This window comes from Cylas formicarius, unplaced genomic scaffold (assembly GCF_029955315.1).
Source record: "Cylas formicarius isolate icCylForm1 unplaced genomic scaffold, icCylForm1.1 PGA_scaffold_10__41_contigs__length_53128322, whole genome shotgun sequence".
Lineage (NCBI taxonomy): Eukaryota > Metazoa > Arthropoda > Insecta > Coleoptera > Brentidae > Cylas > Cylas formicarius.
This window is the reverse complement of record NW_026844214.1, coordinates 12,881,208-12,895,024: the sequence shown is the minus strand read 5'-3', so window position 1 is coordinate 12,895,024 and position 13,817 is coordinate 12,881,208. Positions and strand designations below refer to the sequence as shown.

Here is a 13,817-nt window from a genome sequence, read left to right as displayed (position 1 = left end):
CAGATTCTTCTTCGGTGGTTTGGCTGTTCGTAGTATTTGAGAAACTTCTGGTCTGATAACTTCAGCACTATTTTCTTCCAGATGTTTTATTTTTATCGAGGTTTCCACTCCACAGATGATGGTTTCTACGGGATCTTTGTGGGGGCTATAGCATAGTTGAAACCTTTGGCAAGTACATTTTCTGTCGCTTCATCGATTTGGTATTATACACTACTCTCTCCGGCGGTTCTTCTTGGTTAATTTTATTCTTCTTAGTTTTCTGTGTTTCTTTCAGCTGTTCGAACTTTCTTTTATGTTTGATTCTTGTTAGTTCAATGTCTGTTTCTTCCCGGTATCCTGATATTCCATCCAGGATATTCCACAATAAAGGATTGAGTTGGTTGAATAAATCTAGATGTAAATAGTAAAGCTCCTTGTTAATCATATCCAGTTTCCGTCTACTGTCATGGATGGCTTCCCTTGTTAATGCTAGGCTCGCTCTTAGAATATTCTTAACTTGGTTGTTGTTCTTGTGGAAATTCAGTTTCATACAGTTTGGTTAAATGTCCTCGTCTCGGCAGCGTTCCAGGAATGTTAAAGTGCACAAAACTCTTGCCTCTTCTTGATCGTAGCTTTTTCGAACTTCCTGATGGATGGTAAGTACTTCTCCCCGTAGAAGTTACAAATGTTGTGTTTTAGGCTTCCGCGGGTCTTATATGTGTTGTAAATTCTTCCACTGCATCCATCTTTAGCATTTCTCGAAATAGCATTTCTAACGGTGTCTGTTGCATTAGGTCTTTCTATCTCTTGCCAAATTCTCATTTTTAAGTCTTGAACAGCCATTTTTATGCACTTCAGTTTTTATGCAGCCCCATAAACAAAAGTCCAGGATTGTCAAGTCAGGGCTCTTCGCTGGCCAATCCATGGTCCCGTAAAGACCAATCCAAAATGGAAAACGATGATTTAAACAATTTCTAACAGGCACTACGGTAACATGGTGCATTATGTTGTTGAAAAACAATCCCTTTTTAATATCTTCAGATTATCAATGAATATATAGTTCTCCAACAAATTTAAATATCACTCACCATTCAGAACAAAGTTATAAAATCCTGGGCCTATTATTCGAACAGGTATGATGCCACACAACATATAAATACCTCTCCAACCCCGTTTCTTAATTATTTTTACACGATTTTCATTTGAGTTTCACCAGTGATGAGTATTTTTTCTGTTGAACATACCGGCCGTATTGAAAATTGCCTAATAGAATTGTTTTAAAAATGTCACCCTCAAAAGTAAGACAACAATAAATAAGTCTTGTTTGAAAGTCCTGTTGGTATAATTTTTGATCTCGCAGAAATTTGAATGGATGGAAGTTATTAAATTTTAAAGATCTTTGAACACTAGTCTTACTAATACGCGGTAGATCTCACGATGCAGCTCATGGCGAATTTTTGTCGTTTTCTTCAAAATACAGGAGAACTTATAAATGCTTCTTTTCTGTTAGGATAATTGTTGGATTCCGATTATTGACTACCACTCCACGAACAATTCGTGAAAAAAATATGTTTTGTGGGTACCCGTCCTGCAGGATAAAAGGCTAATGCTGGACTCTGACGTCTTATGTAATATTCATAAGCGTTCTTAAACACTGTAAAAAATTGGCCATAACTTCTAAACTATCAATTTTTGTATTAAAAGCTATACATATAAAATGATACAGAATTAAATTCCAAACCCAATAAAAATGCTAAATATAAGGCGTCATACTTGGAAAATTGTTTTTTTTTAATTAGAAAAAATATTTTTTGATGGTCATTTGCAGCCACCCTGTATACTATATCTTCGCTATAGATAGGTCAAAGCATTAAATATTAACCACTTTCATGGATACATAATAAAAATTCCCAATTTCAGTTAAAAGTGTAAAAAAAACATATTTTTCCCTAGACCTGTTTTAAGCAAAAAATTGAAAAAGTTCATTTTCCTCAAAAACATTTCCGTCGTACTTATTGAGACATGTTAAATAGACCTGTACACATAAAACATAGTGCATTTCTGTTATATATTAACCTCACAAATAAAATTAAATACCTCTTGATAATGTTACCATGGAAAACGTTTTAGAGCTAATATTTTCAAATCTACAACTTCATGAAATTAACACATCATTTTTCTCTAAATTTAATTTAGAAATTTGCCTCTACTGGAATAATTATTTAGATTGTTTCTAAAATAGTTGAATAATTAATGTTGCCTTTGTCTCCCATTATTCCCAGGAATGTACTCATCAGCTACGTTGATGTTAACAGTCTCCTGAGTTATTGAAAAAATCCCGATACTGTTCTCAACTAATTGTCTTATTTTTTATGGGTTCTGTTGGAGGCAGCACTTACTTCAAGTATGTTTACTTCAATGGGCGTCATAAGCCAATCCACTAAAGGGTAGCCACAGTCCCCTAGTAAAAATATATTTAAGACTGGCCTCCAACTTTGTCCCATTCTTTGAAAAAGAAAACTGGAACGTCATGCACGCTTCCTCTAAAAATTTTTCAGGTCAACGAATACATTGGTCAAATTTGATTTGGTTAACGGCATACACATTACCCTCCATTAAGTAACTAGTTTAATGCTATCCACATTTGCATTCCACTTGGGCAAAAGCCATTCTGAAACGTTTATTAAACTCGAATAACGATTGGAACACAAACTTTATTCCCTACCTAAACACTAAGAGAGTTAGACGACCTAAACGAGTAGGAATAGCTTTTCCATGAAAAATTGAACATTCCTTTAGTTTTTCGTTAGGTTTCAACCATAACTCGACAGATAAAAGATAAATGATTCGGTTTTGCGGTTAATCTAAATAATATGGTGAAACTAGCGCCCTCTAGGGGCAATGTCCAAATAAGTTTCAAATTCGTCATTGTTAAATAAAAAAAATAAAACAAACAAACAAAAATTCAGAATAAAATTTAAGCTTTGAAAGAGGGCCTGTGTATAATTGACTTCTACAATATTAAAAGTAATAAAAGAATCGGCTTCCAACGCACGTGGTGTAAGTTGATTACAGTTGTGCTTCGTGAATCGCCAATGTGCAGCTTTGATGGTTTGTTTAACTTTCGCGAACGTAACCGTAGTGTAGTATGTGAGCCGTTAACCCTGAATTGGTTATTTTTAGTCGGTTAGATTTTATTCTTAGTAACAATTTGGAAATTAAAATGTTACTGTTAAAATAAACCATTTTTTACGTTGGTTTTTATACTGAATTGCTGCCGGACTCTATTATTCTGCTTCTCAAAATAAACTAGAAAATATAATAACCATGATGTATTTAAATTTACTCTTTCCCGTTGAGTAATGGCAAATAATGTTTGTTTTGTGATCGATTTACGCGGCAAAGTTTAAAATGTTTAAAGTTGAACCAAGCGATGACAGACGAACAGGTAAATTAGTACTCTCTCAGTAATTTCCAAAAAATTCCGAACTGCATTTCGTCACAACTTAAAAAAATCAACAGATCCAAAGGAGACCCGAGAAACTGAATGCAATATTTACGGCTTCTAAACTCACGTTACTATTGTAAATTTTTGATCTATTATTTCGTCTAATCCAGCCGAATTGGAGTCTGGGAGTTGGGGTTTGCGTGAATCGGTTAACAAAGAAAAAACATATTGTAAACAAACGTAATATCTGTTGTAGCGCAACCACAGTTTTGCGAGGTTTAGTGGGAAAAGTATCCATCCATTGTATTTTTCACAATTTTGCAGGAGCAATGTGCAGCAAGGTCTATATAAAGATTAAAGAAATAATTTTTAGAAATGACGAAAGAACCAGCAATTATTTAGAGTTGCATGACTAAGTTAAAGCAATTATAGATTTAAATGTGCTTTGGACTTTTCTTATAATTAAATCATAAGAAGTCTAATTGAACTACCGTACGAGTATGAAATAATAATACCTAATTAATTAATTCCTCAATTCCACTAAGGAGTGCATATTTTTGGAAAGCCTAAATACAGTAGTTGATGTCTTGTCTCAGAAGCTGTATAAATTATCAAAAAAATTGTCTGGATTCACTCAGATTACTAGATAATATAGTGGCCCTACTAAGATAAAAATTGATAAGCTTCAGGCGGTATTGATATTTTCGTAGATAAGGGAATGATTTTCATCGCATGTCTCTAAATTCCACTCACTAACCTTCACTTTGCAACATTTTCCATTTTTTAACGAGGTCTAGCCATATTTTAAGAAAATAATGCAGTAAAAATGCCGCATTCAAAATTAGTTAAAAAGGAAATTTCAAATCTAGCGCACGTGCACAATCTCTATATCTCTAGTAGAATATTAGAATGTTATATTATTGTGCATAACTACAATCTTTCTAACTTTATTCTTTCAAACTTTCTAGATTGTATTTCAGATTTATGCTATACCTTTTCAGAAATATTTTGAATTTTATGTCAAAAATGATGTCAACACGTCTAAAAATAGCTGCCGATTTCAAATGAAAGCATTCGTGGGGTTAATGTCTTCAAAGCGGAGGAAGAGGAGGTTCTACGTTAGTGGTCTGTTTTGATATTCTAAAAATAAGTGATAAAACACTAATATTAAAAATTTAAATGAAAAAAACCTAATTTTTTAAAAACTGTATGCAAGTACGCATTTAAAAAAAGGGTGACTTTGAATACGGCTAAGCATGCCGACAAAAACAATAAAGCACTAAATATAACTCCAAAATATTTTTTTTATTTTTAACATTCAGGAAAAAACACTGTTCTTGCAGATTTTTTTCATTTGAATATTTTTCAGCAAATATCAAAATATTTTTTGGATAAAATTTGGCCCATTCAATGAAATTAAACAAATAAGCAGTATTGTTTGATTGTTTTTCTTTCTGATATGTTTCGCTATCATCTTGGCAAATGAATATCAGTCTAGCATTTTAACAATGGGAAAACGTTTTATTACTGATATTAAGAATACTTTAACATTTTGAAATAGGCGACCTCGGGTGTAAATTGGGTGTTTCTATTTCAAAAAATGACTTTTAAAGATTTTTCCATCTGACTTTTTAGTGTAAGTTTAGAGTTACGAAAAATATCTAGAAGTGTCTAACCACCAAACTATCGATCTTCCGCCAGACCGCTGTGAATTAAGCAAAGTATGACACCACTTTTAAAATGAGGAACATCGAAACCCTCTTGGAAAAGAGAATAATGACATAGAAAAATGAATGTGGGAAGCTGATAATATGTTAGAAAACACTATATAGCCCATTATTAATTCTCTGGAATTCCAACGACTATCGTCCATTTGAACATGATGACCAAAATCCACAGATGAAGTTGTTTTACTTTTTTTTTAAATAATAATTTCATCAATCACCACTCATTCATATTTATTAGAATTACCTATTACCTATTTCCGTATTATTTTCACTTTCATATAAGTTTCTATTTACTTGATGATAATATAATAAAATAATTTTCTCAATTTTCTGTCCATTTCTATAATTATAATAGCGTATAATTATTATTATATTCATTATAACAATTATTATTATTTATAATTATTATTATATTTATTCATATAACAAACTACCTGCTGTTCCGTTGCATTAATTTACCAAACTTCACCAAAGTCATCTTTCTATTGTATGCAAATTTAGGAACAATTCGGGGTGTAAAACCTGTCGTTGAAATTTATCTGAACTTTGCGATTTATCCAACTTTTAATTTGTCCGTCCTGTCATTGCAAATTTTTATTATCCCATTAAGAAACTGGGTAACTAATATATATTTTTAGAGAATACAATAGTTAATGAATGAATGAATTAATTAATTAATATAACTAATGATTAATTATTGAAACATCTCATTTTTTCGAAAGAAAAAAAATTACTCTAAGCATTTCCACTTATTTTATGGCACATATTCATTTCAAATGCAGACAAATAGCCACCTGCGTGTTACAAGAAAAATGTCTGCGGTCAGGCCCTTGGCAGTTGTAACCCGGTTGACATTGTCGATACTGCGTACTGACGCCCCCGCCACAGGTCCTCGAACAAGGACTTGGTTCCGACCAATCGGACCACGGGCCTTGGTCTGGACCTTCTCCACCTTCCGTTACGTAGCTCTCGGGTAGGTATAGATGTGCCCCTTGCTGCCTTTTAAATCTATCTTTGTAGTGCCTTATTTTCTGGAAAGGAAGAAAGAATTTCGTTACAGTACTAATACAAAAACTTAAATTAAAAAAAAAAACACTACGTAAGTTAGATCCCGGACGTAGGTGAAAATGAAAAATGGTCTAAAAATATCTACCTGTTTTTCTAAATTATCCCTTAATATAAGCTAAAGCTAAATAGGTGACTGGGAATTTCATAAAACACTTAAAGTTATGGTGGATAAAAACTTTAAATGGGTTTTAATCGTATTTAAAAAAAATCGATCTTTATTGAATATTTTTTTTATTTTACAAAAATGTTTATGTATGAATTGTTCTGCGTTTATTTGCAAAATTACCTACTTAAATTTGAATAAAAGTATTATTATTATTATTATTATTATTATTGTATTCATTTTCAGAAGCTGACAGTAATACGACACGCTATAGTTATAATTTTACTCTACTGAGTTACTTAATAGTACATGCCAGATGAAATTCGGGCAACCGATCCTACTGTAGGATCAAACAACGGACGCATGAATACCCGGTTCAACACAAACACATAAATACATTTACACATACATAAATAATCAGCAATCAATAATTTATTTAGGACCAGGATTTTATAACCCTTCTTCTTACGCATATAAAATTGAAGTAATTATTTTCTAGTGAAGCCAAAAAACTGTATTTTAGACAATTCTTCCATGTTTGCTCGATATGTTTAGTTTATTCATTTAATTTAATTTTCTAATTTTAATTAAGATTGAATTGTTACAAATTGACAGTTTCATAAATTAATCAAGTTTTAATTTTTAAAATATGAGTGTCTGGGTCAAGGAGATATTGTAATATTGTAAATTATGAAATTAAAATATTTTAATATATTGTAATATTGTAATAACATATTGTAACATGTATAATAATAATTCATAGTAATAATCATAGAACACATAGAATTTATCTTAATCTCCAAATGTATTTAATTGCAACGTCTTATGCCCCAATAGGCAGTAACTAATTGCAGCACAACTTCATTCAAGGTTGTTTACGGAATAACATCGAATCGGATCACATACTGTACAAAATGTTTACGTCATCTCGTCACGCCAGTCTACCTACAAGGAATTCCGTCTGGGTGATGTCTGCCGCAGTTACAAATCCCCTTATGCTTTATCATTGCTTTGTTAGCCTCTAGGCAATAATGTTACCAATGATTCTTATAATTCTTATGGCAGCATTAAGATTTATATGAATATTTGTATACGAACAATTGCAAGACAGTTCTTGACCAGTTTGTTGCAAACCACGCTTGAATGAAGTTTTTAAAAAATAAAATTCGTTTTCAAAAACGAAAACTGGCGCACACTTCAAATGAAGACATTAATTTAAAAACTTTAAAAATTTGTTTGAAGTTGAAGTTTGAAGGTTTAATTTTAAAAACATTTATCAGTGGTCTCGAATGGTATGCAACTAGTAGTACGTTTAAGGAACCCTACTTTCCTAGAACAAGCTATGTCATTTTCTCTTGAAGAAGAGAACTTCTTAGCCTATAAAGACAGAATCAACATTACTAATAAGACCGTACCTATTGCGACACAAATGAGACAAAATCCTTTACGAGAACATCATCCCATTAATGCACCTTCGACACCAAATTTTATGACACCTCAATTTCAAAAACCCACAATATGAAATTCACAAAATTTCCAAACGAGAACCAATAAATTTATTCAACCACGAGCTAATCTATTTGGAAGGCCGAATCCATTCATTCAAACACGCCCGAATCAATTTATCCAACAACGACTAAATCCATTTGTTTAAACAAGTCCAAATCCGTTTATTCAAAGAAATAACTTAAATTCAAGACCTTAACCCTTTATTCAAAGACCACCGGTTAATATAAATCCAGCTTTACCCCGAGACCAAATTTCAATCAATTTAATCAAAACTCAATTCCAAAACAAGACAAACCTGAATCCATGGATACGTCATCCGGAAATACAAGAAACTTTATTTCTAAAGAATTGTATAACCAATTAGTAATTCCTGAGAATAACCCAGATGGTAACCAAAGTCCGTTAAATTCAGCTTCAGAACCTAACGAAAATCTTTCTGACCTCTATGCGGAATACGATTACCTCAGAATATTTTTATTATCATCCACAATGTGACTTCGAATATAACGATTATCCGTTCGAAACTCTTTATGATCAATACCAACAAGTCAATGAAAATGATTCTTCTAACGAATATAACCAAAATTTTCAGAAAGTCCCGAATATTACAAACCAAACGTAAACAATTATAAAGAGTAGAACACCTCTATATTCTTAAATAATTATAATCACTAAGATTTGCATATAATTTATTTCCCAGAAATCGACGGACACTTCTGTTAGACACGGATCGTTCAAAAAGCTTTATTAATCCAAAAATAGCGTACAAATATTTTCCAAATTTTATAGACTTTGAAAATTTTACTGTAAAATCAGCACATGCGGTATCTGCACATAGCGAGGTAATGACCATTCCACTATTACAGTCATTTAATTGCCCTGATCAAGTACATAAATTTTACCTTTTTATTTTTTCCCCAAAATTTGAGGGCCTCATTGGAGTCGATCTCTTGAAACAAATACATATGAAAATAAATATTAGATTCTACGCTAGAAACACCTACTGTACACGCAACACAATATTGTAAAAATATATAATAATGAAAACGTATAAAAAAAATTTAGTATCCCGAGATTATTATTCCCTCCAGAACTTCACAAAAGGTTAAAATACCAGTGACAACACAACAAGGTATAGGAACTTTACCCTACGAAAAATTTGCGAGCGCAGAAATGCCACAAGCATTAGTAAAAATAATTGAATCATTTGCTCATACTATTCGTCTACTAATCCTATTTCCATTCAATTTCGTAAATCCTTAGATATTGAGTTAATAAATGAAAATGAAGTAAATTTTATTGATAAAACAGATACGGAAAATTTAGCCCCACCTAATTTCGATAATCTCCAAAAACAAAATCTTAAACACTTATGTTTTAATCACTGTAACAAGGAAGATTATGACGCTATTCGAAAATTATGTTACGAATATAGGGATATATTTTATTGCAGAGGCATACCGTTATCATTTACAAATTTAATTAAACACAAAATTAATTTAACTAACGACACTCCGATCTGCACACGAAATTATCGATACCATGAAATTAATAAAGCCAAATTCCCCGTGGAGTAGCCCTATATGGATAGTGCCCAAAAAGACAGACGCATCTGGTAAATGCAAATGGTGTATTGTTATTGATTAAAGAAAATTAAATGAAAAAACTATCGATGATAAATTTCCGTTACCTAACATTTCAGATATTTTAGACAAATTAGGGAAAGCCCAATATTTCTCGACTCTTGACCTTGCGAATGGTTTCCACCAAATTGAAATGGACCATGAAGATATTTGCTTTTTCCACTGATACCGGATTATATGAATTTAAAAGGATGTCCTTTGGCTTAAAAAAATCACCCTCCACTTTTCAAAGAGTAATGAATAACGTACTTAGAGGTTTTCAAAATGAAATTTGCTTAGTTTATTTAAACGACATTATAATATTTTCTACATCCCTACAAGAACACATTGAACCTTTAAGACGAATTTTTAAAAGGCCAAGACAAGCCAATTTTAAAACCCAATTAAATAAATCAGAATTTCTCCATAAAGAAGTTGCTTATTTAGGCCATAAAATTACTAGTGAAGGTGTTAGCCAAAATCCTGATAAAATCGAGGCAAAAGCACAAAAGAATATAGTCAGTCATTTTTAAATCTAGCCGCTTATTACCGCCATTTTATTAAAGATTTTGCTAAAATCACAAAACCAATGATATCTTAAAGAAAAACGCTAAATTAGAATATAGCCCCGCTTTTCTTACATCCTTTAATCATTTGAAACAATTATTAATTAATGCCCCTATGCTAAAATATCCAGACTTTTCAAAACAATTTATTTTGAATAGAAACCGAATCCTTATTTAATAACCCTGGAGATATCAATTTCGATGTTCAAAAATTTCTAGATGATAAATTTGACCCCAATAAATTAAATTTGTCAGATATTTCAAAAACTGTCGAAGACATAGAAAAAGAATCCAATCGGAAAATAATTATTATCGAAAACAAACTTATAAGAACAGGTTTTAAAACAATAAATAGTACAAATACAAATACAAGAAATTCCCATATTAGGCGAAATAACCAACAACAGACAAAACCAATTAATTCTCAAGAAAGCACCCTACTACTTATATGAAATATAATATCGAAAATTTTGATGGTCATAACATTATAAATGCAATAATTCCCGAAAATGAAACTATTATAACTAAATTCTTTAAGGAACATCTAAACAATAAGAAAACATATGTTCACTTCTTGTCTAAAGAATTACTACCTATTGTGCAAAAGGTTTTAACAAAGCATTTACAAAACTGTAAACTAATTGAATGTACTAAACTAATTAATAATGTTAAACCAGAAAAACGTTATAAACATGAAGGAAAAACAAATCATAAAGGCATCGAAGAGACATCTAAATTCCTAAGAAATAATTATTATTGGAAATCTTTAAAATCAGATGTTACGAAATATATTAACAATTGTGAAATTTGCCAACGAGCAAAATATCACCGAAAACCACCTGCAATTCAATTTACCAGATAAAATTATTAGAAAAGATAATCAATATGTTTCATAATGCAATAACTAATATCTCACATAACCAGATTATTCTCAAATCAAAATTGCTACAAATCGAAAGAACAGTTGAGAAAATAGCATTACAACAAACGAACGATTTTGACTATTTTCAAATCCATGTAGTCATAAACCGATTGAATGTAATGTATAATTTAATATATGAAATACTTGAAAAAATAGAAACCGCTATTAGTTTTGCAAAATTAAATACTTTGCATAACTCAATAATTAATCGATTGGAACTCTTCGAAGAAATTAAAAATTCTAATAAAAATCTGCAAGATCAATTACCACTTGAAATATCTCTTGAGAACTTACTAATTTTTGAAAAAATTATCAAAATTAAAAGCTATTCTAAAGGATCAGTAGTTACGTTTATTCTTGAAATACCATTAATTGAAGTAGAAACTTATCAATACTATCAACTCATTCCATTACCAATCCCGACTGGAAAAGATTCCTAATTTTATGGCAACATACCCCTAAAACCTTAACTTATGAGAACAAGTGTGCCTTTATGGATCAAAAATGTATCCAATTACAAGGAAATGAATACCTGTTACTACCATGTTCCGTGGAGCTGATAACCCAAAGGCCTTATGGCGAAACTTATGAAATCCGACTGGGAGAAATCCAAGTTTTTAGAATCCAAGATGGAAAATGGATAGTGACAACCCCAAAGAATGTGACAGCTACTATAAAATGTGAAAATAATATAAAAATTGTATCATTATTTGGATCCTACCCCGTCGAATCATCGCCGGCTTGTGGAATACAAATGGAAACTATACAACTGAGGACGTATAAATCAAATCGATTAGTCTTCGACGCTACGCAGCGATACGACGAAAGAAAACCCTCGACACCCCCCAGATTGACATGAGCGCTATAAACTTTGAGGAAACGAAGCAAATACAAGAGCAACTAGATGAGAATAAAAAAACAATAGGAGAAACGACGGCTGGAGTTTATACACAAAGAACTAGTGTTTGGACTATTGTTTTGTATATTATTATTGTGTTAATCATTGTCTCCTACACAAATATTTTATTTCCAATAAACTAAAAGTAAAAAAAGAAGATGTAAAAAACTCTTATTGCACGCATGCTTTTATCTAAGGGCGGAGGAGTTATAAATCCCTTTATGCTTTATCATTGTTAGTTAGCGTCTAAACAATAATGTTACCATTGATTCTTATAAATCTCATGTCAGCATTAAGATTTATATAAATATGTGATCAATTGTAAGTTAGTTATTGACCAGTTTGTTATAAACCATGCTTGAATAGTTTTAAAAAAATCAAATTCGTTTTCATTCCTTTTTCGGTCAGTGATGAACCAATAAAATTGCTTTCGATAGTCAAATTGTTGATCACCCATCCCTCTGCCATTTCGTCAAGGGGCGTGATCTGTACTTTAAGAATATTTGGAACATTGGAGAGTTGCCACATCTACTTTTTAAACACAAAGGGAATGCATTAATTTCTTCAACCCAACGACCTCTCTCAGATTTTGATAAAATATCAAGAAGATCGAAACGCTTTAAAAAGAATAAATCGGACTGAATAATGCAAATTTCCAAAAAAACAAATAAGGAGATAAGGAAACTCACACTATTGGGTTAAAGATCCAAACGTTTTAAAAAGAATAACTTTGACTGAAGAATGTAAATTTCCAAGAAAACAAATGAGAAGATAACGAACCTCACACTCTAGGGTTAAACAAACTCCCATTTTGTGTGTTATATTAATCACTCGTTGTTTGGATACGAATTCGCTGCACTTAATTAAATTGTTTTATTACCTATCTAATTCAATTATCAAAATATAGAGCCATTATTCTAGTTTTTTGTTTTTACTTCAAAAACTGGTTATATTAAAATACTTTTTAGATCGAGAATGTAAGATTTTTTTTTATATATGAGGCAGTAGCAGCACTATATACCCTATATATTATTACATTTTTGAATTTTATGAAAAATTGTAGAAAATTTTCTAAAAAATAAGTTTTATCTGCAAAATATCTTAACAGAGCTATTAGGTTACATATTAAGTTTAGGAATTTTTCATAGAACCGAGAAATGTAATAATAAATAATTAGAACATTCCATTTAAAAAATATGTGTGTGGTTCGACTAAATGTGGCAAATATCCCAATTTTTTTAAAAAAGAGATCACATCCTTGTATATATCAGCAACGCAATTTTTAAATACCCATCTACCTATATTCTGCATATACTTTTAATAGGCCATCGAGTTTAGGCAACCCTATAGAATAGAATAGAATAGGGATAGTGTAATATCCAATTAAGATTTGACTTTTATTAGGTTTATATGATTCAATCTGTGGCTTTCCTTCGGTTTGTTCGGTTCCTTTGCATTGGTTGGTTATGTCGCGACCGCAAACAATGCATTTCAACTGTAAGCACTTTTTTCCCTTGCTCCATTATTAATTTTATGGTGCTATATTCGATATATGAAATTGTTCATTGGCAAAATATTATTAATAAATTTCAGATAACGTTACAGTAATATTAAACATAAACAAATCATAATTAATACTCAAAATGATTTCTTTAATTTTCTAAATAGATCTCTTGTTTACACTATGCGATACATTTTTGTGACATACGGGAGACAGTTTTATTCCGCGCAAAAGATAAAAGAACGCCTAAGAACCCTTCTCAAGTTTTCGTATGCCTTAAATAAATCCTTGGCACTGAGAACTGAAGTTATTTCATTCCTAATTGCTTATTAATTTTTTTCTGATTCTGTAAGCCTGGTGAAAAAGTTGTTTTAACAATATAAGCAAATCACTGAACAACACAATGAATAACACCTTTTCATTAAGGTTGGTTAACTTACAATTTAACACACATGGCTGCACATATTCTCATAT

General features: G+C 31.3%; 1 protein-coding gene across 4 annotated transcripts in view; it reads right to left on the bottom strand.

Moving 5' to 3' along the window:
• Positions 1 to 13,817, bottom strand: part of LOC132698380 (papilin) — a 149,643-nt gene that overhangs the window by 61,718 nt on the left and 74,108 nt on the right. For all 4 annotated transcript variants that reach the window (XM_060664401.1, XM_060664429.1, XM_060664418.1 and 1 more), the window contains exon 3: positions 5,949 to 6,185. In XM_060664401.1, coding sequence (XP_060520384.1) covers positions 5,949 to 6,185 — 237 coding nt within the window. The remainder of the gene's footprint in view (positions 1 to 5,948; positions 6,186 to 13,817) is intronic.